The sequence below is a fragment of the Oculina patagonica genome, chromosome 8 (genome assembly GCF_052425735.1).
Source record: "Oculina patagonica isolate OP01 chromosome 8, crgOcupat, whole genome shotgun sequence".
NCBI lineage: Eukaryota > Metazoa > Cnidaria > Anthozoa > Scleractinia > Oculinidae > Oculina > Oculina patagonica.
In genome coordinates, this window is record NC_135765.1 from 22,754,750 (window position 1) to 22,777,671 (window position 22,922).

General features: G+C 38.6%; 2 protein-coding genes across 6 annotated transcripts in view; both read right to left on the reverse strand.

The window, feature by feature from the left end:
- Positions 1 to 22,922, reverse strand: part of LOC144661919 (uncharacterized) — a 103,515-nt gene that overhangs the window by 31,379 nt on the left and 49,214 nt on the right. The window lies entirely within an intron of this gene.
- On the reverse strand, positions 3,998 to 15,686 carry LOC144663227 (uncharacterized). Its single transcript, XM_078524140.1, has 7 exons — positions 15,620 to 15,686; positions 15,222 to 15,383; positions 13,449 to 13,526; positions 12,527 to 12,594; positions 8,344 to 8,469; positions 4,916 to 7,977; positions 3,998 to 4,246 (listed from the first exon to the last, which is right to left on the reverse strand). Exons 1-7 carry the CDS (start codon positions 15,684 to 15,686, stop codon positions 4,234 to 4,236), a joined length of 3,576 nt encoding a protein of 1,191 aa, XP_078380266.1. The 3' UTR covers positions 3,998 to 4,233.

Consider the following 22,922-nt stretch of genomic DNA (forward strand, 5'->3'; position numbering starts at 1 on the left):
CTCTGTTCTGTTGTTTACCGTACCCAAATTCGCAAGTAGCCAATCAGAAGCGCGATCTAAACTGTCCTGATATCCTACGATATCAAGTCACTGACCTGATATGCCACCATATCACGGTCACTTTGAAGTTAAGTGGTGTTACCGAGCGATGAATTGAAAAGATGTTTTACCAATAAAACAGAACCTCGTAATTTAAATTTAGCTTGTGTTAAGCGATAGTAAAAGGAGAAAAACTTTCCCGCCAAAACTAAACTTGAGCGCGCTCGCCAATTGCGCGATGTTTGCCGACGAGTACTGAAACATTCAGACTGAAACAATGGAGTTGGAATTTCCACATTTTTAGCTTAATTTTGATTTTGAAAATTTAGAGAATGAAACTCCAAACAAACGAGTGGAGCAAAAGGCAGAAGAGGAACTTGATAAAAGTGTTGAAGAACAAAAAGGTATCAACACAAGCAGGACAACACAATTTGCACTACGTACCTGGCAAGCATGGCTTCAACAGAGCGTTAAATATAACCGAATTTTTGGCTGAATTTGGGTACGGTAAATACCTAATCGTACCCTTTTTGGTACGCTTTTTGGTACGCTCGTTTGGTCTCGCCATGGGTATTTTGGCTCGACTGCGTCTCGCCAAAATACGAACCATGGCTCGACCAAACTCGCCTGATATGCCGCCGAAGCGTACCAAAAAGGTACGATTAGGTATAAAAAGCACGCAGGAAGCGGCTAGAGCCGTAGGCAGCGTTTGTTTACAAAAGTACTGTTTGAATTTTTACTTCTCACAAATCGTACTTTTAACTGCCCCAAAATTTTATTGCATATATTTGAAGCGGAGACATTGCTCTTTCGCTGGAGTGTAGGTTTGTGAAATCAAATCATGTATTATTATTTAAGGGGAGCAGGGATGGCGAGTGGTGAGGCGCCGCCCCCACCAATGTGGTCCGGGTTCGATCCGGCCCGGTGCCAATGTGGGTTGAGTTTGTTGTTGGCCGTCCGCTCCAAGGGTTTGTCCGGTTCTCCGGTTTCCCCCCCACAAAACCAGCACTTCAACCAGAGGGAACGAGGGCCACAGGTGTCAGCGAAGACTGCGGCAACCCTCGTAAAACAACGTTGATTTATTATTGGCGGTATTTTCGATCCTTCGAACTTAGCTTCAAATGGGGAAAAGTAAAAAAATTGTAAAAAATTCAATTTTTTTCAAAACCCAAAACCAACCCAGTAATAAATAGCCAACATTCCTTTCTACCGGCGAATAATGACTGAATATTTGGTTTCGTTAGGTTTTCTTTTCGCGACGAGTTGTTTACAAAGTGTCGAAAAATTGCCAGTGAAACCCTTCTGAGAGCCCCCAAACCGAAATTCATCCACTGCTGCTAAAACATAAATCGGATGGAGCTCAAAATTATATTTATGTGAATCACTCATCAGGACCTTTATTCTGAGAAAGTTTGAGGAAATTCAAAGACAATATGTCAATTTAAATTAAAAATATAGTTTATTACTATTTTACTCAAGAAAAGTTGCTCCCTGTACATGTACTAAAACTAAAAAAATCAAACAATCTAAACAAAATATAACAGAACAAATGGTAGTCAGTGTGCCAAAAAGAAACAACATAAGTGATATGGAATCAATATAGGTTATTCACCAGCCGGGAGGTCCGTATTGGGAAAAACTGTGCCCGAGGTCTTGGATGGGGAGACCGAGGGCACAGTTTTTCCCAATACGGACCGACCTAGGCTGGTGAATAACGTTTTTATTTTTTTCCTACTTTATTTGTTTTTAAAAGAAACCTAGAAAGATTGTGTCACAAAATCTTTGTTTGTATACGCGCGCCATTTAATTTCAATGTTGAGTCGATCGACGAGTTAGCAAGAGTGTAAAATGCTGTTTGTTATTTAGTTCGAAATAAATTAAATGAACCGTATTTACAGAAAGGTTCAGCATATTAAATTAACACTGAAGAGATTCAATCAAAGAAATTGAAGTAGTAAATATATCATAAATGTAAAATCGAGCCAAAGCATTATCATTGACAAAACTAAACGCCGATTCCGGCTTCCCGATGAATGTTTTGATAAAGAACTCTGTTCGCAGGATGCTAAGTTTGAGAATTTCCCGAAAAAAAAAACTATCTGACGGAAAGACAGTTTCGGTATAGCTATACACACTTGTATTTAACGAATTAATAAGCTCTGCGTTGATTCCCAGCATAATTATTTTGTGATAAACAGTGCGAAAGTGAAACTGAATGAAATGCGAAGTTTGGACGTACGGCACAATATTGTGAGAATTATTTTGGCTGTTTTTAATTAACGAATCTCATTTTCTTGAATGATGGCAACTAGTGTTTTGTTTTGGCAAAGAAGTGGCCGATAAAAAGACAGTTTTTACTCAGAATTGGAGTTTAAAACCGGCGCAGCTTATCGTATTAAAATGGCGTGCAAATGATTGCAAAATGCACAAACAACCACAAACTCAACAAACTATCAACTAGAACTTAATTTGTCGATAAACAAAATCAACACTTGCCTTTAGAAGAACTTCGAGGCCTTTAATTCCACTTCTATTCTGTCTTTTCGCATTTACAACAGTTGGTGAGCGGCTATTTCGATTTTGCTGAGCAAATCTTTCATGTGTTCGTTCGTACAACGCTGCAAAATGATTTCGCGCGGAAAGTACACTCGACGATTCATCTCGCAACGGATACCGCCCGCTGTCGAGGGCCGGATTGGAGAATACCGCCCGCTCCCGGAACCAATCAGATCGCAGGATTTGTAGAATACCGCCCGCTCACGAACAAAGAAAAAAATAAAAGTCATTTATCCCTTACATTTTCTACATCTTAATATTATTTTAATATAAATATGAAGCAATTTGTTCTTTCTTAGTGATACAGCAATTTTAAATACATTATTCAGTTGAAAGTCGCTTATTGTGCATTTAATCTGACCAATCTGATCTCTCAAGTCTAATATCTATAATCTTTAAACTGTTTAAGCCACATTTTTGATACAATTATTTAGCAACGTTAATTAAATTTGACCATAAAGGGGGACTGCTTTACAAAAGCCCGAAATAGTTTATTTATGATTGATAATAAAAGTTTTGTCCTATTGCGGTAAGGCCAGTCGCCACTCAATGTTCTCTGGCAAAATACCTTTTGTTATCACTTTGCATGAGACAGCCATAACGAAAGAAAACTGGTTTCGAACCCAGATTATACAGCAACTACCAGACTTTGTTCTTTTTTTCCCTAAAAATTTCTAATTATAATGTTGCTATTTCTATTGTAGTTGCTTAGCCTTTTTTGTAAATACTTCCAAGTAAATATCATATCGCCCTTATGATATCGACTCGTGTATCATCAAAATGTAATCATTTCTCAAACAAATTAAATGCCTTGCTTGACATAACATCTTGTGTATAATTGAATACTGGTTAGTAAATAGTGCTTATGCGGCTCGCTAAGTCGCTACGTATTTAACTATTTCTGGTTCAATACATGAAGACGCGCATTTTCCTACAAACTGTCGGGCAGTGAGCTACAGTAGAACCCCGTAACTCGAACTTGCATAACTCGAAAACCCCGCTAACTGGAGCCAAATTTCGTTCTTCCCTTGATAAAAATCTGGGTTAAATTTACCCCGATAACTCGAATTCCGGTTCTTGCGACACGCCACGGTTGCTCATTGATTAGAGCAACGAACAGATCACGGAGTTGACAGGCATTTTCCACTCTTAGAATGTATGGCCGTTTTAGAGTTTCTGACGAGATAAGTTCAATTTGCACTGTACTGAATACTGAGGTGCTGAAAAATCTTTAAAATATAATAATCTAATATTCAATATAATAATCTAATATTCAATCGACCCCGATAACCCGAAACCCCGCTAACTCGAACTGTTTTTTGTTTCCCTTCAGGGTTCGAATTACCGGGGTTCTACTGTACTTAGACTCAAATCAACTGAGAGTATTTAGTACTCTCGTGATAACAAAGCCATGACAAAGACTCGCTCTCGTTGTTATTGAAAAGCTCACTTAGAATTCTAAAGTGAACAACGAAACTACATTTTTTCTCTTCATCTATGAAAGCTTTAACGACTATTTACTTTTTTAAATGTAATATTTACGATGTCGTTTAGGTAAGTAAACTGATGTCTTATCATGCGAAGGCATTTTCTTAAAGCCAACATAAAGATTCATCACTCAGGCCTTCAGTTCAGCTGCTAAGTTCGCCACCTAGGATAAAACAAGAAGAACATTGTGTACTATACAGATAAAAGAACCAACCTCCAGAAGTAAATAGTTTTCCATTGAAGCGATTTTTAGTTCACTGTCATAAGACCAAAACAAGTTGAAATAATCACCCCGTCTTATGACAGTGAACAAAAAAAATCGCTTCAATGGAAAACTATTTGGAAGAACCAAGGCTGAGGGGCGGGAAAACGTAAGGGGATGAATCACGATTTGTTTTGATTTTACTTTTCATTAGCTGATAATGTGCCCAGGTTCCTTTAACAAACCACCAAGCGTATTTAAACATAATCAAAGCAAATGTCAATTCCTATAAAAACAAGACGACGCTATCAAGTGCGAGCTAGCACGAGTTGTAAATTTCATGCAAACCGACTGCTTTAATGAATTATTTCAAAACAATTTCCTGTCTATTCAAATTAATGATAATTGATAATTTTTCACTGAAAATTATGCGATGTCATGAAAAGATTGTTTTGAAAGGCCCATTCGTCTTCGTCTTTTCTTTCATTTGGGATATTTCAATCCATATTCCTGTAAATATCTGTCAAGATATTAAATAAAATGTCCATTTATATCAAATTTGCTTTTTTGTGCATGACAGGAATGCAGTTTACGTTACATTTCCTTAACCTTTAACAAGAATTTACTTACATTAAGGTACAACTAATCCCTTCATCTAAGTCCAGTGTAACGTCGTCACCGATCAGCACAAATGGCGCCCAGTACTTCACTTCACTAAACTCGTCAGAATCTCTCATGCACTTCATCGCTCGGTTCAGAGCTTCACTAGCCTTTCTTCCTTCTGCAAGATGTCGGTAGAAACTCTTCATGAACTCCAGAGTGGCCTCGTCATCAATCGCCCACAAGGACACAAGAACAGATCGAGCACCTGCACCCAAAAAGGCCCGTGCAATGCCAACCACCCCCTCAGCCTTTATTTCACCACGACCACTATGACAGCAACTTAGCACAACCAGTCTTGCTCGCAATTGAACGCTAAGCACATCTTTCATTGTTAAAAGAAAGTCTTCTTCATTAGGAATCTGGTATGCTCGTGAGGTGTTTGGAGCCAAAGCAATTTCTCCTGTTTCCATATGACCATGTGCTGCAATGTGTACCAAAGCAACTGAGGGCAGTCTTCTCAACACTTCGTCTTTTGTTGCTTCTTTTCCGGTGAGTGGTTCGGCGTGAAGTATTTTGCCTATCATTTCTACTTCTGCTTTGGCACATGGCAGCTGCATTAGCTTCTTCCCCTGATAAAGAACTTCCTCTAAACACGGATCACCCACAAGCAGCGCACCAGACTTCCTGTGGTAATCAGTTGAACAGTCTGTGATCAACTTCAAGCTACCCAGGGAGGGAATTACTCTGATTTTGAAATCCTCGCACAGGTACTTTGAAGTGGAATCTAGGAATGCAGCATAAGGGGCCAAACACAACGGTCCTACGGGAACAAATATCAATTCATTGCCATGAATCAAGTCTGAGATGGGGCCAATAATGACGTCATACAATGCTCTCAAAGGATTGCTATCGAAGTCCGTCGGTTGAGATATAGTTTGATCACAGCTCCTACGTGAAAGATCTTCATCGCTCATCCTGTCCAATGAACGATCCTCACATTTCACACCACCTCTCACACCGATTTTTCCATAAGTATTTTTAATTAAAGATTCAGCATAAGTAGTCGCCACAGCTTCCGAACTATTATCGCAAATTTGTTCTCTTCTCAATTGTACATCTTTTCCGTTTTGGATAATCCAGAGAATTATTTCTCTTTTATCAATTGCCATGAAGACTGTGTTCGATGGCAGGCAACTGAATGCGTCATAGGTTATTTCTTGTGTTTCATAACATGGTTCAGATGCATACTTTAAATTCATAAGATCTTGCAGAGCTTGTGCACGTCCTTGCTCAGCTGCGAAAAGGGCCTTGACTACTTCGCCTTTTTCAAGCAACAGACGCCATAGAGAAGTGTATGCATGATTGTGCATATTGCGGTAACTAATTTTCCACTCATCGTTAAACAGTAGATTGCGCCTAACATCGTTGAACTTTCTCACACTAGAATGATAACAATCAAGGGCCTTGAGTAGTGAGTCTTCTAATTCAAAGCTGTGACCAAGGTTATAAAACGACATAGCCTCTCCAGCAGTATCCCCTACTTCTTTAGCAATTTTTAGATCACGTTCATGGTACTCAATGGCTTTTTTGAAATCTCCCAAGCTGTGATAAGCGTTGCCAAGGTTACCATATGCACGTCCTTCTCCAGCCGTATCTCCCACTTCTTTGGCAATTTTCAGACGACGTTCATGATACTCGATGGCTTTTTTGAAATTTCCCAGACTGTGATAAGCGTTGCCAAGGTTACCATATGCACCTCCCACTCCAGCAGTATCTCCTACTTCTTTGGCAATTTTTAGATCACGTTCATGGTACTCGATGGCTTTTTTGAATTCTCCCAGACGGTGATGGGCGCAGCCAAGGTTACCATATGCACGTCCTTCTCCAGCCGTATCTCCTACTTCTTTGGCCATTTTTAGACGACATTCATGGTACTCGATGGCTGTTTTGAAATCTCCCAGACTGCGATAAGCGTTGCCAAGGTTACCATATGCACTTCCTTCTCCAGCAGTATCTCCCACTTCCTTGGCCATTTTTAGACAACGTTCATGGTACTCGATGGCTTTTTCGAAATCTCCTAGACTCTGATAAGCGTTGCCAAGGTTACCATATGTTTCTCCTTCTCCAGCAGTATCTCCTACTTCTTTGGCAATTTTTAGATCACGTTCATGGTATTCGATGGCTTTTTTGAATTCTCCCTGACTGTCATAAGCGTTGCCAAGGTTACCATATGCACTTCCTTCTCTAGCAGTATCTCCTACTTCTTTAGCAATTTTTAGATCACGTTCATGGTACTCGATGGCTTTTTTGAAATCTCCCAAACTATCATAAGCGTTTCCAAGGTTACCATATGCACCTCCTTCTCCAGCCGTATCTCCTAGTTCTTTTGCAATTTTTAGATGACGTTCATGGTACTCGATGGCTTTTTTGAAATCTCCCAAGCTGTGATAAGCGTTCCCAAGGTTAGCATATGCACGTCCTTCTCCAGCCGAATCTTCTACCTCTTTTGCAATTTTTAGATGACGTTCATGGTACTCGATGGCTTTTTTGAAATCTCCCAGACTGTGATAAGCGTTGCCAAGGTTACCATATGCACGTCCTCCTCCAGCCGTATCTCCCATTTCTTTGGCAATTTTTAGATCACGTTCATGGTACTCGATGGCTTTCTTGAAATCTCCCAGACTACAATAAGCGCAGCCAAGGTTAGCATATGCACCTCCTTTTCCGGCCGTGTCTCCTACTTCTTTGGCAATTTTTAGATGACGTTCATGGTACTCGATGGCTTTTTTGAAATCTCCCAGACTGTCATAAACGTTGCCAAGGTTACCATATGCACGTCCTTCTCCAGCCGTATCTCCTACTTCTCTTGCAATTTTTAGATCACGTTCATGGCACTTGATGGCTCTTTTGATATCTCGTAGACTATAATAACCGATGCCAAGATAGTCACTGTATTGTTTGAGGTACTCTGTTTCCTCATTTAAATCTACCAGACTGTCGTGTGCTTTGGCAACATCACCATACAAAGTTTTTTCTTCTGTCTTATCGCTGACGTCTTTGAAGGTCTTTAGGAGAGAGGCTTTACATTTCTATCGGACAGAATTAAGTGTTTAGTAATGAAATCATGAATATTTACTGAAAACAGTATACAAAATACTCTGAGATAATTATCTTGTGTGTTATGTAGGTGAAGCTGTCGACAATGTTGTAAAAAATGTTCGGTCATTAAATCATGATCAGTCCACTCCATTTGAAAACTGTTTTACGAAGCCTTCTTCCGTGTACGCTAGAATAACACAAATTTATCCTTTTGCAAACTTTGCGCAATTGACAAGTAAGTTTACAACGGAGTATTTGAAAAGTTTAATAAAAAGAGGGAGGGGGTGTTGTTTTCATGCTATGGTACATTTAAAGTCTTGGGAGCGATTTTGTTTTCAAAATATAGTATTACATACCTGGTCTTTCACAGTGTGAGTGAGAAGCTTACTCTTTATTTTCGGTCGTATTGTTTCTTGTGCTTTATTTTCATCTCTAACACACTTCTCCCATAACTCCAGTAAAGTCTTAATGTTCTTGTCAATCTGCTTAGGGTCAAGTCACATAACACATAATGAGAAAACAAAATAATTCATTAAAACATTGAATCGGTATAAAATAAATCTATCATAATTCGTTTAATTTTAACCCATTTTATAATTTTGTGTATTCTGTGATGCAGTCCTTTATAACAGTATTTCGGAGGTCACTTATTATTCAAACATACAACATTACATTACACTAAAAGGAAAAGAGAAAAACAAAAAATAAATAAATAAATAAATAAGCTACACTTACATGAATACATGAATTACAGAGCTACAGTTATTTACAAGATGTACACATGCATTATTCACAAGATAATTTTAATTTTTGGTAGTGTTTGGCTTCTTCTGCAGTCTCACAAGAACAATTTTCCAATTATTATTTTTCTTTGAGTATTTAATAGCGTGAGCCCTTACATTATATTTAGTCCAATCCCAAACACTTCGGTTATCTAAAAGTTCTTTACGTCCCTCCGCAATCCATAATGGAAGTACTTGAGTCACATTAACCTTTCAACTAATTTTCTAACTTTCCAATCTCTCATGAAATTGCATCATGGTCTATTCTAATTGCGGGGATAACAGTAGTCGAATGTACCGAATCGTTCAAATTATTGGAAATCAACCAACAGTCAAGACGACAAATATTCTTGACGATTTTTGACTCCAGGTGAAACTCCTTGTGTCTGGGTTTTTGATTCTCCATATATAGACCAGATCAAGTTGACTCTGTAGACATTTACCGTATTCATTCGATTAAGCGCCTAGGCACTTATTTAATTTTTGGATCTTGAGAGTGGGCGCTTATTCGAGGTGGGCGCTGATTTGAGGCTGGGCGCTAATTTAATTTTTACTATTTTTAGCAAGTAGTACGTTTATTTTGCAAGGAAACAATATATAATAACTAAACGTGAAGATGAATCAAAGCTGAATTTTAACTGTCCATTGAAAGTTTCTGTGAAATACTTCAGAAAAGTCGGTATTCGGGGTAGTCTTGCAGTAGTACTTAGTCAATTTCAATCTAAAGTTCAATAATAATCAATACACCTCTTGTGTCCTCTATTTAGGGGGGTTTGGGGGTGGGCGCTTTTTCGAGGCTGGGCGCTTATTAACTTTTCCTACCTACAGGGCGGGCGCTTATTCGTCGTTGGGCGCTTAATTGAATAAATTCGGTAATACAAGAAGTAACTGACTTTCTTTGGACCAGTATTACCCCTTTTTTGCCGCCGGATTTAATGGGAAATTAAAATCTCCACCTATAGTAATGTTATCTCCTGATTCCAGGATTTCCTTTTCTAAAAAAAAAAGTTATGAAGAAAAGTTATGAAATCTTTATCTTTGTTTTGTGTGTATATGTTTAATATATAGATTTAGGCAAGCCTAAAAGCGGAGCTCCCCATTTATTTAATTTTCACTGGAGTTTACATATGGGGTCATTCAAAGCTTTAATGTATACGCTAGCCCATAGGTGTAAGACAAAATTAAATCGATCATGGTTGAAATGAATGTCTTTATACGGTACAACAAAAATAAAAATGTCAAGAACAACTCATGGCCTAAAAATTATTTAAGAGTTAATTCTCTGTTTTTTAAGAATAGGAAATAGTATTGCGATCCTCTATCTTTTTGCTTTATACAGAAGATACGTCAATATATTTTGTGGAAAAATATTCCCGTCTCGCTTTTCTTGTCTCTTCCGTGAACTCAAATGGGTTACTCACGTATGCAAATTTAAAACTTTAATAATAACAAATCGTTGTTCATTTTTTAGCTTTTTTATTTCCTACCGTGTTCACAGTTTAAACAAATTTTAACGTACAATAAACCATCTCCATTCAGTATAGTCATTCAGTGTAAAAGTGAGCTTCACTGAAGCAAAAAAAAACTACTTTAAGGAAAATATTATTCAGTTTATATTCATAGTTCGCGCTCTCGATCTAGATGGGGTAAACATGATTTTCAGAACAAGTTTAGTTTTTTTGCTCAAGGTTTCTGCTTTGTCGTCGTTCAGCACTTCAAAAAACGTCACTTATACTGTATGAATTTCTTCTGCCGAGAGAATTTATGGCTTAAATTCGAAATAAACTTACAGCAATATGAAATAAACTCTCATCTGACAGAACATCACTTCAAGGTACTCGAAATCGACTTTATACGGCCGAAAAAAATCAACTTACCGTCAGTTACGCCAATAAATAATCAGTAAATCCAGTAAACTCAGCGAAACAAAAACAAAATGAGCTGACATGTAAGCATAAATGTATTACATATTGAAGCGAGTGAAAGCGGCAAAGTATTTACTGAAAGATCTAAACCTTGCCGACACTGGCGGAATCTCTAGAAACTGCGTTCAGAAAGTAAAAACATTTTCTGTCATAAAATCAGCTCAGCAATTCAGTACAGGTCGTTACCTTATATCAGAGTCCTGTCTCTTTCTTCAGCGGACATGATCCATGCAGTAGTTAGCTTCGTTTTCAACACAAAGTTATTGTATTCTTGATAATGCATGACAGCCGCAGATTCAACCGCAAACAACAGAAAGAAAGCAAACTAGACTTGCACAAGGAATATCATTCGCAATTATTTTGGATTTCCTCGTAAACCTTTTTCGTTTTCCACAATTTCATGGAATACACTGTAGATGACTTTTTAGGTCATCGTGCGAGAAATATTTTGGTACGAAAGTTCTCTTTTACTGGCGATTTCATTCAGCCTACATGTACACAGTGAACACCGCGCAACAAATTTTCCCGCGTTTTCAAATCATAACTTCGTTTAGATCTAACTGAAACGTCCACATCATCCAGTCGATAGAAGATAAGGGACCATAAAGTCAATTGCTCGTTTTACGGTTACGGAAAATGAATGCGACAAAAGACCAATAAAATTAAAATTTAACCGTGTAGCAATCGAGCGAAAGCCACATTTTTTTTGCGTAAAGGTGCATAAAGGCTTTGATACACTCACACATAAAAAAAAAAACATAAAAGAGCAGTTGGATAATAAATCTTTCAGATGTTTTGCTGTGTAGTGTCGCTGAGTAATTTTACCCGCGGGTCTACAATCTGCTGACGAATGGTGCAATCAAATCCCTTTCTAATCAACATTTGAGTTACGTGAAACAGCGAAAGAAAGCTTAGCACTGGCAGCAATAACATGGAGATTTTATTGCTGCCAGTATTGCCAAAGACGTCTACCTTCGAAGAAATAGATAGTAATAAGTAATGGAAACGTTCCTTTTGAAATTACGTAATGAACATAATCGATCTTGTACGTAATGAAAGCGTGTATATATTTAGCAGCTATTGGATGAGGCTGAGTATGATATGAAGAATTATGCAGATCTCGGAGGGTGTTATCCGCCTCAGCTTTCGGCTTCGGCGGATAACACCCTCCGAGATCTGCATAATTATTCATTATTCTTTTATGTCAAAAATATGTCTGGTGTTCAGGGTACCGCGTGCAGTACTGTAAGTAATGGAAGCGTTCCATTTGAAGTTACGTAACACAAATAATCGATCTTGTGTGCTAATGGAAAAAACGCCGAAAGCAGGATAAAAACTCTTTCTGCGGCAGCCGACGAAGGTTGGCTGGCATGGCCGACGCCATTATGTGGCCTTGCCTAATGAGAGGTACTGGGACCGACATGGTTTGCAATGTTACCTCCGGGGCCGGTGCAACCCAGGCCCCAGTCCCCGGGATTAGTGAACTGCAATTGCTACTAATTGTTCTAAAAAATTAAATATCGAATAAGGTCAGCAATTGCTTGGGACTTGAAATAAAAAAAAGATCAAATTATAGGATCAAAAATGATCCGATAATAATTAAAGTATGCGAATTATGCTAGCAGTGCTAATTTTTTAAAAATGGGAAAACTTATGCCACTTTGCTCGTTAAAATAAGTTTTCGCGGGTCTTTCAATTTCATGAATATTAAGTCCCGGGAAAATAAGTAACAATAAGGTGCTATAAGTTTCACTAAAAAGGTATCTTATCGCTCACGAATTGTTCGATTTTACGTTTAGCAAGGAACATAAAAACATGTTATCAAAGGATACTGCCAATCCCTTTTGACACCAGGTTATGGCTTCTTTATAACGCTGCAGCTGCACACAGGCACTCGCTCCTAAAAAAGAAGGAAAATAAAAATATAAGGTCGAGTGTATTAAATTTCCTGCACTGGAAAAGCATTTTGTTTTTGATCATGAGAAACTAAGCAGACGCCCTTGAAAGCTTTGTCGGCGGGTATGTCGCCCTTGAAAGCTTTGTCGGCTATAGTTTACTTCAAAGGAACTTTGCTGAATAATGTCATATTGTACACGACAGGACAGGATAATTTGCCAGAAGCTGAAAAAATTGTATTTAGCCTATCTCCCCTGCGTGCGTTTTAAGGAGGCCATCCTGTAGGGCAAATAAGATTGCCACAGCTTTGGAAAGAATCTGGTGTACTTTTATTTCGTGTTGAGCCTTCCTTTTTTGTCAAAGAACGGATGGTAGTGTTTCGAAGGTATCCCTCTGGATTTTGGATGGTGTTTGCCACAGATGGATTAACTCGTCTTCGTCCATTGCTACAGCGAAAGAGCTCTTTATCCGGTTTTGAAATGATAATCATCTCTTCTTAACCTTGAAGCTGTTAAGGGCTCTTGGCAGTGCTTAATGCCCGGTAGGGTATTCCCTTTCAATGTGTTTGAGTGCCATCCAGCGTAAGGTGGCTCGCACCAGCTCTTTTTGGGGAAGTCTTTAAAGAGAAGATTTAATCTTCAAAATGCTTTTTCAAAGCTTTCTCGGATCTTTTGGCTGGAGCTGTACTAAGGAAGAGAGAATTTAAACCTCTACACAAGATAGGGTCACTCAATCTGTTGTTTACAGCTGAATCATTTGTTTGATTCTAAAAAGCCCTATGAACTTGTGCTAAGCGGTTTTCTGTTATACAAAGACTTACAACCCACAAGTCATGGAATAAGGTCGCCATAAACTTACCTCTTTCTATAGCTTTAATGAAAGTTGGCTCTAACTGAATAGCAGCTGTTGCATCGTTCAATGTTTCCTGGTAGTTTCCTAAGAAAAAATGATATTAAAAACTGAAAGTTCGAAAAAGTGATAAAGCCAAAGAATGTGTAGAACAAAATTTAAGTAGCGAAATCATAATTACCTGGGTCGGTATTTCGATATTTGACAATAATAAGGACTATAAGATCCGAGACGCAACGGCTGTAAGACGCCACCGGAAGTAAATTCTACAAGGGAGGCATGTTACGCATGTTCAATCCACCTTACGGGAAGGGATGGCGACTGATTTATTTACCCATAATTCTGAGCGTTCGAAAACCCTAAATGTAGATTACAAACGGATAAAATCCATTTGTAGAAGCTGATCTGTATTTTTGGGAATTGGTCAAGGAGAGCTGTCAACTTCGAATCAATTCTAATGCATGTTTTAAAGTTTTGATTTTTTCAAACAAAGCGTATGTTACCATTTTTGTAACCTTTTAAAAGGAACCTCTACTCTGTCGACAAGTTGACGTTGAATTGTTTGAAATAGTGTCTAAATTTAAATTTTACAGGAATAGGGAGAAATTACATAGCAACAAAAAGTGGAAACGATTATCGCTTTAAAATTTCCAGCGCGCCGCCATTTTGCATTTTTTGACGCGTGATGGTTGCACAATTGTTTTACACAAAGGATCCTCTGCTTCCAAACAAAAACGGCAACCATCACACGTCATGGAATCCAAAATGGCGGCCGGCAGAAAATTTAAAAGAAATAATCTTTTCCACTTTTGTTGCTATTACATGCTATTTCTCCCTTGTCCTGTAACATTTAGAAAAGGCATTACCCATATTTATTCGATTAAGCGCCCAACTTCGAATAAGCGCCCACCTCGAATAAGCGCCCACCCTGAAGGTAGGAAAAGTTAATAAGCGCTCACCTCGAATAAGCGCCCACCCTGAAGGTCGGAAAAGTTAATAAGCGCTCAGCCTCGCATAAGCGCCCACCCCCACCCCACAAAAAAGGTGAAGTGCAGAAGAGGAGTTAAGATTGACAAGTACTACTAAGAGACTTCCCCGAAGACAGATTTTTTCTTAGTATTTTACAGAAACTTTCAATGAACAGTTTAAATTCTGCTTTGGTACATCTTCACGTTTTGTTATTATTTATTGTTTCGTTACAAAATAAACTTACTACTTGCTAAAAATGGTGAAAATTTAATAAGCGCCCAGCCTCGAATAAGCGCCCACCTCGAATAAGCGCCCACTCTCAAGGTCCAAAAATTTAATAAGCGCCCAGGGCGCTTAATCGAATAAATACGGTATTTCAAACAATTCAACGTCAACTTGTCTAAAGAGTTTTCAGAACGGCCTTCTCGTCACAGGGCGGCTACCAGCCATTGCGTTCTGAAAGCCGTCGACCTTTAGACTTCAAGAATCTACGTGAGCGCAAGTTGGATATGAGATGATATAACTGACGAGCGCGTAGCGCAGGTTAGTTATAATTCTCTCATATCCAGTATAAGATGCAAATCGAAAACTGGAATCAGTAAATTCTCACCTCGATTATTGTCGTAGGAATATTCAAGAACACTGCGTTACTTTACATTTATTGTTCCTTTTTAATATTATAAAACTGATGTACATGGCCGGACATTTTAATTTGACCTAGTTAAACGAAGTGATTGTATGAAGAAGTCGGCAAATTCGTTGGCGCTTAAACAAAGTTAACTAATAAATAATAATTACTAAAAGAGATCACACCTGAATGGAAATAAGCTGTTGCCCTGTTGCTGTACAGTTTGGCATTCAGGTTGTCATCCTTGCAGTTCACTTGAAGTCCTTCAGTGTAGAAGCATATGGCGTTGAAAAGTTCTTTATTTTTATATTCTTTGTTGCCTTCTTGGAGATACACGTCTGCTATCGCTACAAAAAGAACCGCGTATAGTTGTTATAAAACTGCTGGAGCGATCTGTGGTCATAGCTTAAAATATATGAACACAATGTCATCCATCACAAGACGTTCCTCCGAAACACTCTTCCCTTGTGGGCTTACTACGTCGTTTTGATTTTTAAGGATACATGTACATGCAAATTACCAACCAATACGAGCACAAGAAGAATAATAACAATTTCTATTTATTAGCTGTTTGTTTTCTTACCTCTTAAAGTATCATCGTCAAAATCTAGTTTTTCATCAGAAGGTGATGAGACATGACATTGGGCCATTGCTGAAAAACATGTTGGGAAAAGAATCTACTATCTGTTTAAAAAATTAGACTATAAGTGCTCGAGTTCTCTATGAAAGAATATCTAAAATTAAATAACTAAAGTTCAAGTTTTTTTCTTTACTGTAAACAGCTAAACAGACAAAGTTTAGCTCCTCTGCCGGTCATGGCAACCCAAGAGAATCAGTTTAACTCTGATCTCTTAGGCTGACATGCTTAAAAGCAGCGCCACAACACCGGTGCTTAAAATAATGGAGTTGTGTATATAATCGTGATCAGATCAGTCACGATTAGCCCCTGTAATTAATCTACTTAGTGGAATTTTGCCAGTTACTGTCTTCTTATTCCTTTATCATAATAATTCTTATAAACTAAAGGTAACTAAACGTGTGTTATGTTGCGATTAACGAATTTACCCAAGAAAACAATTCTACAACAGTAGTCATACTCTAGCACTTTCGATTCAGCAGTCCTTGATTTCGAGGAAGATCACACTTTGATCGCTAGCTTGCAACCATACATTTTGTATGATATTTATTTATTTTTTACTTTCGACATCGTAAAGCATGCATTCAATACTTGCCTGAACATACAGGATCCACTTCGTTGAGGTTGAGTGGAGGGAATCTCTGATTTTGCCAACCTACGGGTATAAATGTAAAGCAATCACGCTCATCATTAAGAATACAAGAATGAATGAAAAGATATAATATTTTTTTTAAAGTTATAATGTTTTTTGTACGAATGATTCCGAACATTTTCCGAAAATTTGCGAAGTTTTCCGAAGATTACCGAAAATTGCCGAGGAAGATCCGAAGATGTTTCGACTTAATATCGATTTACTTTGGCTCATTGAGCATTGAAACATGGCAAACTCTGCGAGCTGATTGGCCAAAAATGATATCACACATGTGTGGATATCATTTTGCAGTTTATATAATAATTATTAATAATTCAGCTTCCTGTGCCACTTAAACTCATTGCCAACATCACTCATCAGTGACAAGGTAAGATGTATAAATGTTCTGTCGATTCTTATTGCAAACTTTTTAGGCGTATGTCTCATCTCGATTAGTGCTGTAATGGCTCCACACTTCTCTCCATGGATTATCGAGTCATCTGAATCATGGCGTTCTGTCTGTTTGGTTGAGGTAAGTATTCGATATTATGTATAACGACCGATCTATAACCTTTTTACGCATCTTAAACTGTCTACACTCATCTGTACACTGCATCATTAGATGATTTAGATCTTGTTGCTTGTGAGAAATGAAATATTCAAATATTTCATATTAGTGAAACATACTTTAATTTGTTTAAGGAAAGAAACTGGTTTAAACTCTCAGATTGTAATTGTACTCTAATTGTTAAAACAAAACATAAATAACTCACTTTAATATCCAACTCAGCTAAAGTGGAGTACAAATAAGGATTTCGATATGTGCACTTATCAAGACCGGTTTAACAGGTTCCGTAGAGTCCTCTTATTCCTCCTGAGCACTCTTAAGTTCTAGTAGTTCCGTTCCATTTCATGAACATGGCTGAGCCGGTAGGTCACGAGGCAGTTCATTGTTTTAGGAATAAGGGAAAAATCCCTTCTCCTTGACCTATTGTTATTAATATGCAAACCAAAGTTCTACTGACACCTTAAACAAAGAAGTATTTTGCTTAATTAACTGTTGCAAATCTGAATAACAAAAACAACTTGCTCGCAATGTCTGTAAAAAGAAAATAATAATATTCCATAATTGTAAGCGGCAATCTCTCTGGCACTGCTGCCCTCTTTTGGGCTACAATGGCCAGGAGAAAAAACAAATATTGTGTTTATAAAGTTTAGCTGCTCATAAAGAACAAAACGCTGAAATTCTAGTTATTTATTAATTTTACATGAGTCAGTGGGGTGTCAATACATGTACGTTTCACTTCACTGCAATTAAGTTATATAAAATTCATATCTTGTCGCCGGAATATTTCCATTTAAGAAACATTTCAGCCAAAGCGGTTTTAACTGATGCAGAATAAAACATTTTTCGAGATGATGTATTAGTGTGAACTGATTGAGTTGGAAGGCAGCTGTGGAATTGCTGTACATAGAACCGAGTTTTTAACTGTGAAAGAAATTAAACCAATGGTAGTCACAATGCAAAAGTTTTTTTTACAGGCCAACAAAGGTAATCAGCAAGAAAACAATCATGACGAAACATGTAGAAAATTTTCCACTCCTTTTGTTATCACGTGTACCGTCCAGATCACGAAGCATATCGATATTATCTTGTTGTGCCAAACAAACTGTTGCTAGGTGGCAACTTGCAAAACTGGTTTTCTTTCGTTGTTTCAATTTATATCTTAAATGATATCTTAATACCAGACTCGTAAAATTATACAGCAATACTACATACTGAAATGTTTGATAGAAAAAATTATCCTTTAATACAAGGGAAAACTATTTATTAACGATATCTGTTATAAACTGTTCTAAGAAAGCGAACAGTTGGGTGCATAGTTTCTGTTCCATTTGATGAACATGGCTGACTAGGTAGGTCAAGGCGCTTCATTGTCAAGAAATAAGGGAAAAACCCCCACCCTCACACCTATTGTTATCAATGGAAAAACAAACGTCTACTGGCACTTACAACAAAGAAATATTTTGCTGAACTGTTAGCAAATTTGAATACCTAAGACAACTTACTCGCAATGTCTGTAAAAAGAAAGTTTTAAGCGCCACGTTCCTTGCTCTGATGCCCTCTTTTAAGGTGCCATGATCGACAGAGAAACCAAACATTGCATGTATATGAAGTTCAATAAAGGATAAAACTGTGAAACTCTAGTTATTTTACGTAAGCCAGCGGGTTGTCATAACCTCCACGTTACACTATACTGCAATTAATGTTTTTTGAAGATTCAGACATGAAAATCGGCGGTGAGCGGGGGGATGCTCGTCGACTCGTTTTGGGTTCTAAATTGCTGATGCTGATAACGTTTTTGCCCATCAAGGTATCTTGTAGGATTGAATGATAGTTTAAGTCAATCTGAAATAAAATCTCTATATTTTTTTCTTGAGATCACATAAAGGGCACATAAAGTTTGAGCCTTGCCCAGCTTGGTGAATGTTCCGACGAGCATTACCGCCGCCCCCTTTACCCAAACCCCCCCCCCCCCCCCACCCACCCTTTACCTCTTTCTTTCTAAGATTGTCCTGCGAATATAAGCTACATATATTTTTATTAGGTTCCTGAGGGGAGGAGAGCTGGTGATAACAGCCGGTGAGAAGAAGCAGAGCGGGAATTCCTTAAGAATGCCGAGGGTGGAACTTCGATTTCTTTCATACTTTTATGTTAGATAGGCTAGGGTATAACTTAAATCACTGTATAGTTCTTTCGATGGAATATCCTTTTATTTTAAAGAAAAATGCAAATAACAAAAATCCGTTAAAATCGTCATTTGAGGCGCTAAATTATTCATGATTTTTGCACGAGTTTGAGAGCCTCGCGTGCAAAAACAAATCACTCTAACGTCTTTTAAACACTCAAACCATAGTTAGCAATCTCTAAACATCTACTGAAATGCTTTTGGGAAATATTGCGTTGTTCTTTGTAGACAAAATAATTTTAATTTCGAAGGCATACAATTCACTGCCGTAAAAGAACTTGGTAAATAAAATTAATTTTTACCATGTGCGACACCTTCAAATCGTTTAAGCTTCAAAAGCTTGAATGTTAGAAGAATGGTGTATAAATCCCTGTAAAAATGTCTCCGGGCAAATGATCAAAAGCGACGTGAGAGCTTTTTGAATTCGGTTAAATATGCAAATGTTTGACCTTCCGCGGTCAACTTTGAAGTTACGGGTCAGACATGAATGACATGAATATTTCAATCCGTGCACAAGTCTTAACCCATTTTGGGTCAAAATAATCACACACAAAAACATTATGAAATGTTCTAACCTTAATCTGCTGTAAAAAGCAGGTCCGAAGGCCTTTTAAGCACGATTCCGGCTCTATGCATCCGTAGTAATTTGAGCTTCGTTTGTGTAAGTATGTCCTATTCACCCCGCCAACTGTCAACATATTTAGTGGTCGAAATCCAATCTGTGATCAACTTTCGGCGCTTCTCGTCACCACTGCATCTTCTTCGACGGCATAGCCGATTGTTAGTATTGCCTCGTTAATAGTACACAAAAAAATAACATCTGATCGCTAAACGGCATGTCGGCGCTTACAGTAGCTTACAGTCCAATCTTGCAATGAGCCGTCTGTTCGTCACGCAATACTGTGTCATGGACATTTTTTAGGGGGTGGTAGGTGGGTGTGGGAAAGGTTGATCATGCGGGAATGCTTGATTCAATACTTTATGACAAGTACGTACTCTAGCCAGCAACAACAACAACAACAACAACAAGTACAGTGATATCTTTAGGCAGACAAGATAAAGCACACGTACTGTCAGGTGATAAGCGTTTGGTACAGTGTAATGCAACTGTTCGCGAATTCGGTTGCTCGCGCGGGCTTGGTTGTAATACCGGGGGTGGAAGGGCGATATAAACCTTTACAAAACAGGTAGAGTTTTTAAGTAGTTATTCCCTTTTTTACTGTAGAACGGAAAACGAAGAGAAAAACTCGCGTCTATGTTTTTTGGGGGGTGAGGGGGTGTGGGCCGGGGGGTTCTCGGTTGGTTGGTTAGCAAAGTTTTATTTTTTTTTCACAAAGATACCTAACCAAATATCGCATGTCCTGTATAAATGATTAATGATAGAAGTAACGATAAGTTTTTTTTTTCGTGATCGAGTGGCAACTTAATAAAAACATTGCATCGCCATTTTTTTCGCCATACGGTAAATCTGGGTGACCTGTGGCTTCGGGTGGTCATTCAGTCAACCTGTAACAAAGTACTTTCTTGGGGTGCCGTTTTGAACATACTGTCGAATTCATGATGTCTAAATTCAACAATAACTAATTTGAAGCTCAAACGAAATTAAAACATGTTAAAACAACTCAGTGCTAAAAATTCTATGCTAAAAAGGATAAGCAAATTGCTATGGCAATTCGGCGTGTGAAAAAATCGCCAAATTTAATTTAGTGGCTTCCTAAGTAAACAAAACCTTGGCCGTGCTAGTTATTGGCACCGTCTGTTTGCTTAAAGGCAGCGAGTGAACAATTTTTCAAAGTTCAGTTCATTTCACTGGAAATGGAAGGTTGTTGTTCTTTTAAGGCCCTTGTTCGTGGAGTTTGCGGTTTTGATTCAAAAGATCGAAAGCGTCACACTGAAATCGCTCCTCTACTGTCGTGTGAGAAGGACATCAGCAGTCACAAGTCCCAGTATTAATTTAGTTAACTCTAACATGACTCTTTCCCGTGAAAAACCAAACTTCAGAAGCTAGCTATTTGTTTGGTGTTATAAGGCAGCTCTTGAAAACTTCGTTATACAGTCTTAATATAGTAAAGAAGTAAATGGTTTGAACCCAGTATCAGGTCGTAAAGTGTGATCGTCCGGGTGAGAGTTGCTCTGAAAACTCCGGGATAGCGAATATTTTTTGAGGTTCTCGGTCCATAAGTAGAGTATCATTTTGGCAATGTGTTCCTGGTGTGATCCTTAGATAGGGTACCTAAATTCTATCAGCTAAAACAGGAGCCCATCCTGGAGCCTCCATACGTACTGTCCCTGGCACCCTCCTTTATAGAAACACATTCCCGCGTGCCGCAGACGCGAGAGGCGAGAAAAAAAATGGCGGAATGTCACGCACATTCCCGTCCGTCTTTGCTACAGCCGAGAGAGCGACCGGAGACGGAGCCCTGTAGTTAGTGGTGACGATTGTTGTGCACTTGTTTGACGGACATACATGAGGAGACGGGAGATGACGCTGGATGGATATGAAGAGATGGCCGAGGGGACGGCGACGACGTGATGCGATGACTTGAATCCGCAGCAGATCACAGCCCTCAGGATGATTGTGTGCCAGTAATGGATGGGATAGGCTGAAGGTGATCGCATCTCCGGCGGCCAGCAGTATCCTCCCCCTGCCATGCCTACTTCTAAGCGAATGTCGTAGCCGGACGTCTAATGTGTCCGCCGGGAGCGTTGAATGTAATTATGTTGTACAGGCAGTCTTACTTTGGCACCTTCACACGCCTCAAGCTGCCCCGGAAGAACACGGGACGACTTGCCACCACCGGCCGGCGCCGACGGAGACAGCGAGTGCTGATTCCAAGAAGGAGGGTCCGGGATCAAGCGGAGCCGGAGGACAAATGAGACAGAGGGGACCGCGCGAGACGGGGTAAAAAATATACGGGAAAGGGGACTAAGGGAGGGGAGAGAAGGCTCCAGTTGATGGGCTCTGGCTAAAAATATAAAACGCCCAGCTAAACGAAAAAAAGGTATCTTAAAACTGAACTTTTTGTTCAAGTATTAGTAAAGCGATTTTATAAAGATTTGTGTTTTGCCGTGTGCGGTTAGCCGTTATTTGTGTCGGCACGAAACGCTTTTCCTCCCCTTGAATAGGTTGGGGTTTTTTTCGGTTTTGGGCCTTAAAAGGGGTATCAATGTTCGCTTTCTTTATATTACCCTTAAACCCTATTCGAAATTTATGGGAGTGCCCCTCCATATGTTTCATGAGGGATTGCTGGGTAGGTGCGCTACTTATTTGTTTTCAAAATAAGATAATTGGAAGATGGAAATGCGTATAAAATTTGAGCCGAGACCACTGTTTCCAGTTTGCACCATAATGATTAGTTAATGTATTATATATGAATAAAGGTATAACTGTTACTCAGAGATATTAGAATACGGGCTCCTTTTATACTAATCTCCTCCGACGCGCTTCCCCCACCTCACTCCCCCTCTCCAACCAAAAAAGTAAAAGTTACCAGTCCCTAAGTGTTGCCCATCATTTTAAATACAGCGCATTTTTTAACATTTTCGACTGTATTTATCAGTTAAGGAGGCTCGATGTAGTTTTTTTAGCCGAAGGGTGCTTGTTTTGAAAATTAAAATTATCTGGGAAGCCATTGTTCGATATTTACCAAAATACACGATAATGATCAAATATGACCAAATTTTAATTTTTTGCCCGTCACTTAATCACAAAGGTTACCATAGCAACCATTGACGTTTTCTTTTGTTCTCAAACAAGCTTGATTTTCTCGAAATCTAGATTGACTCTTGGTATTCATTTTTTGATATGTTCAAGTATAGTAAATTGACAACCTGTACACAAAATTTTAGGAAAATCTGTCAGAGCGTT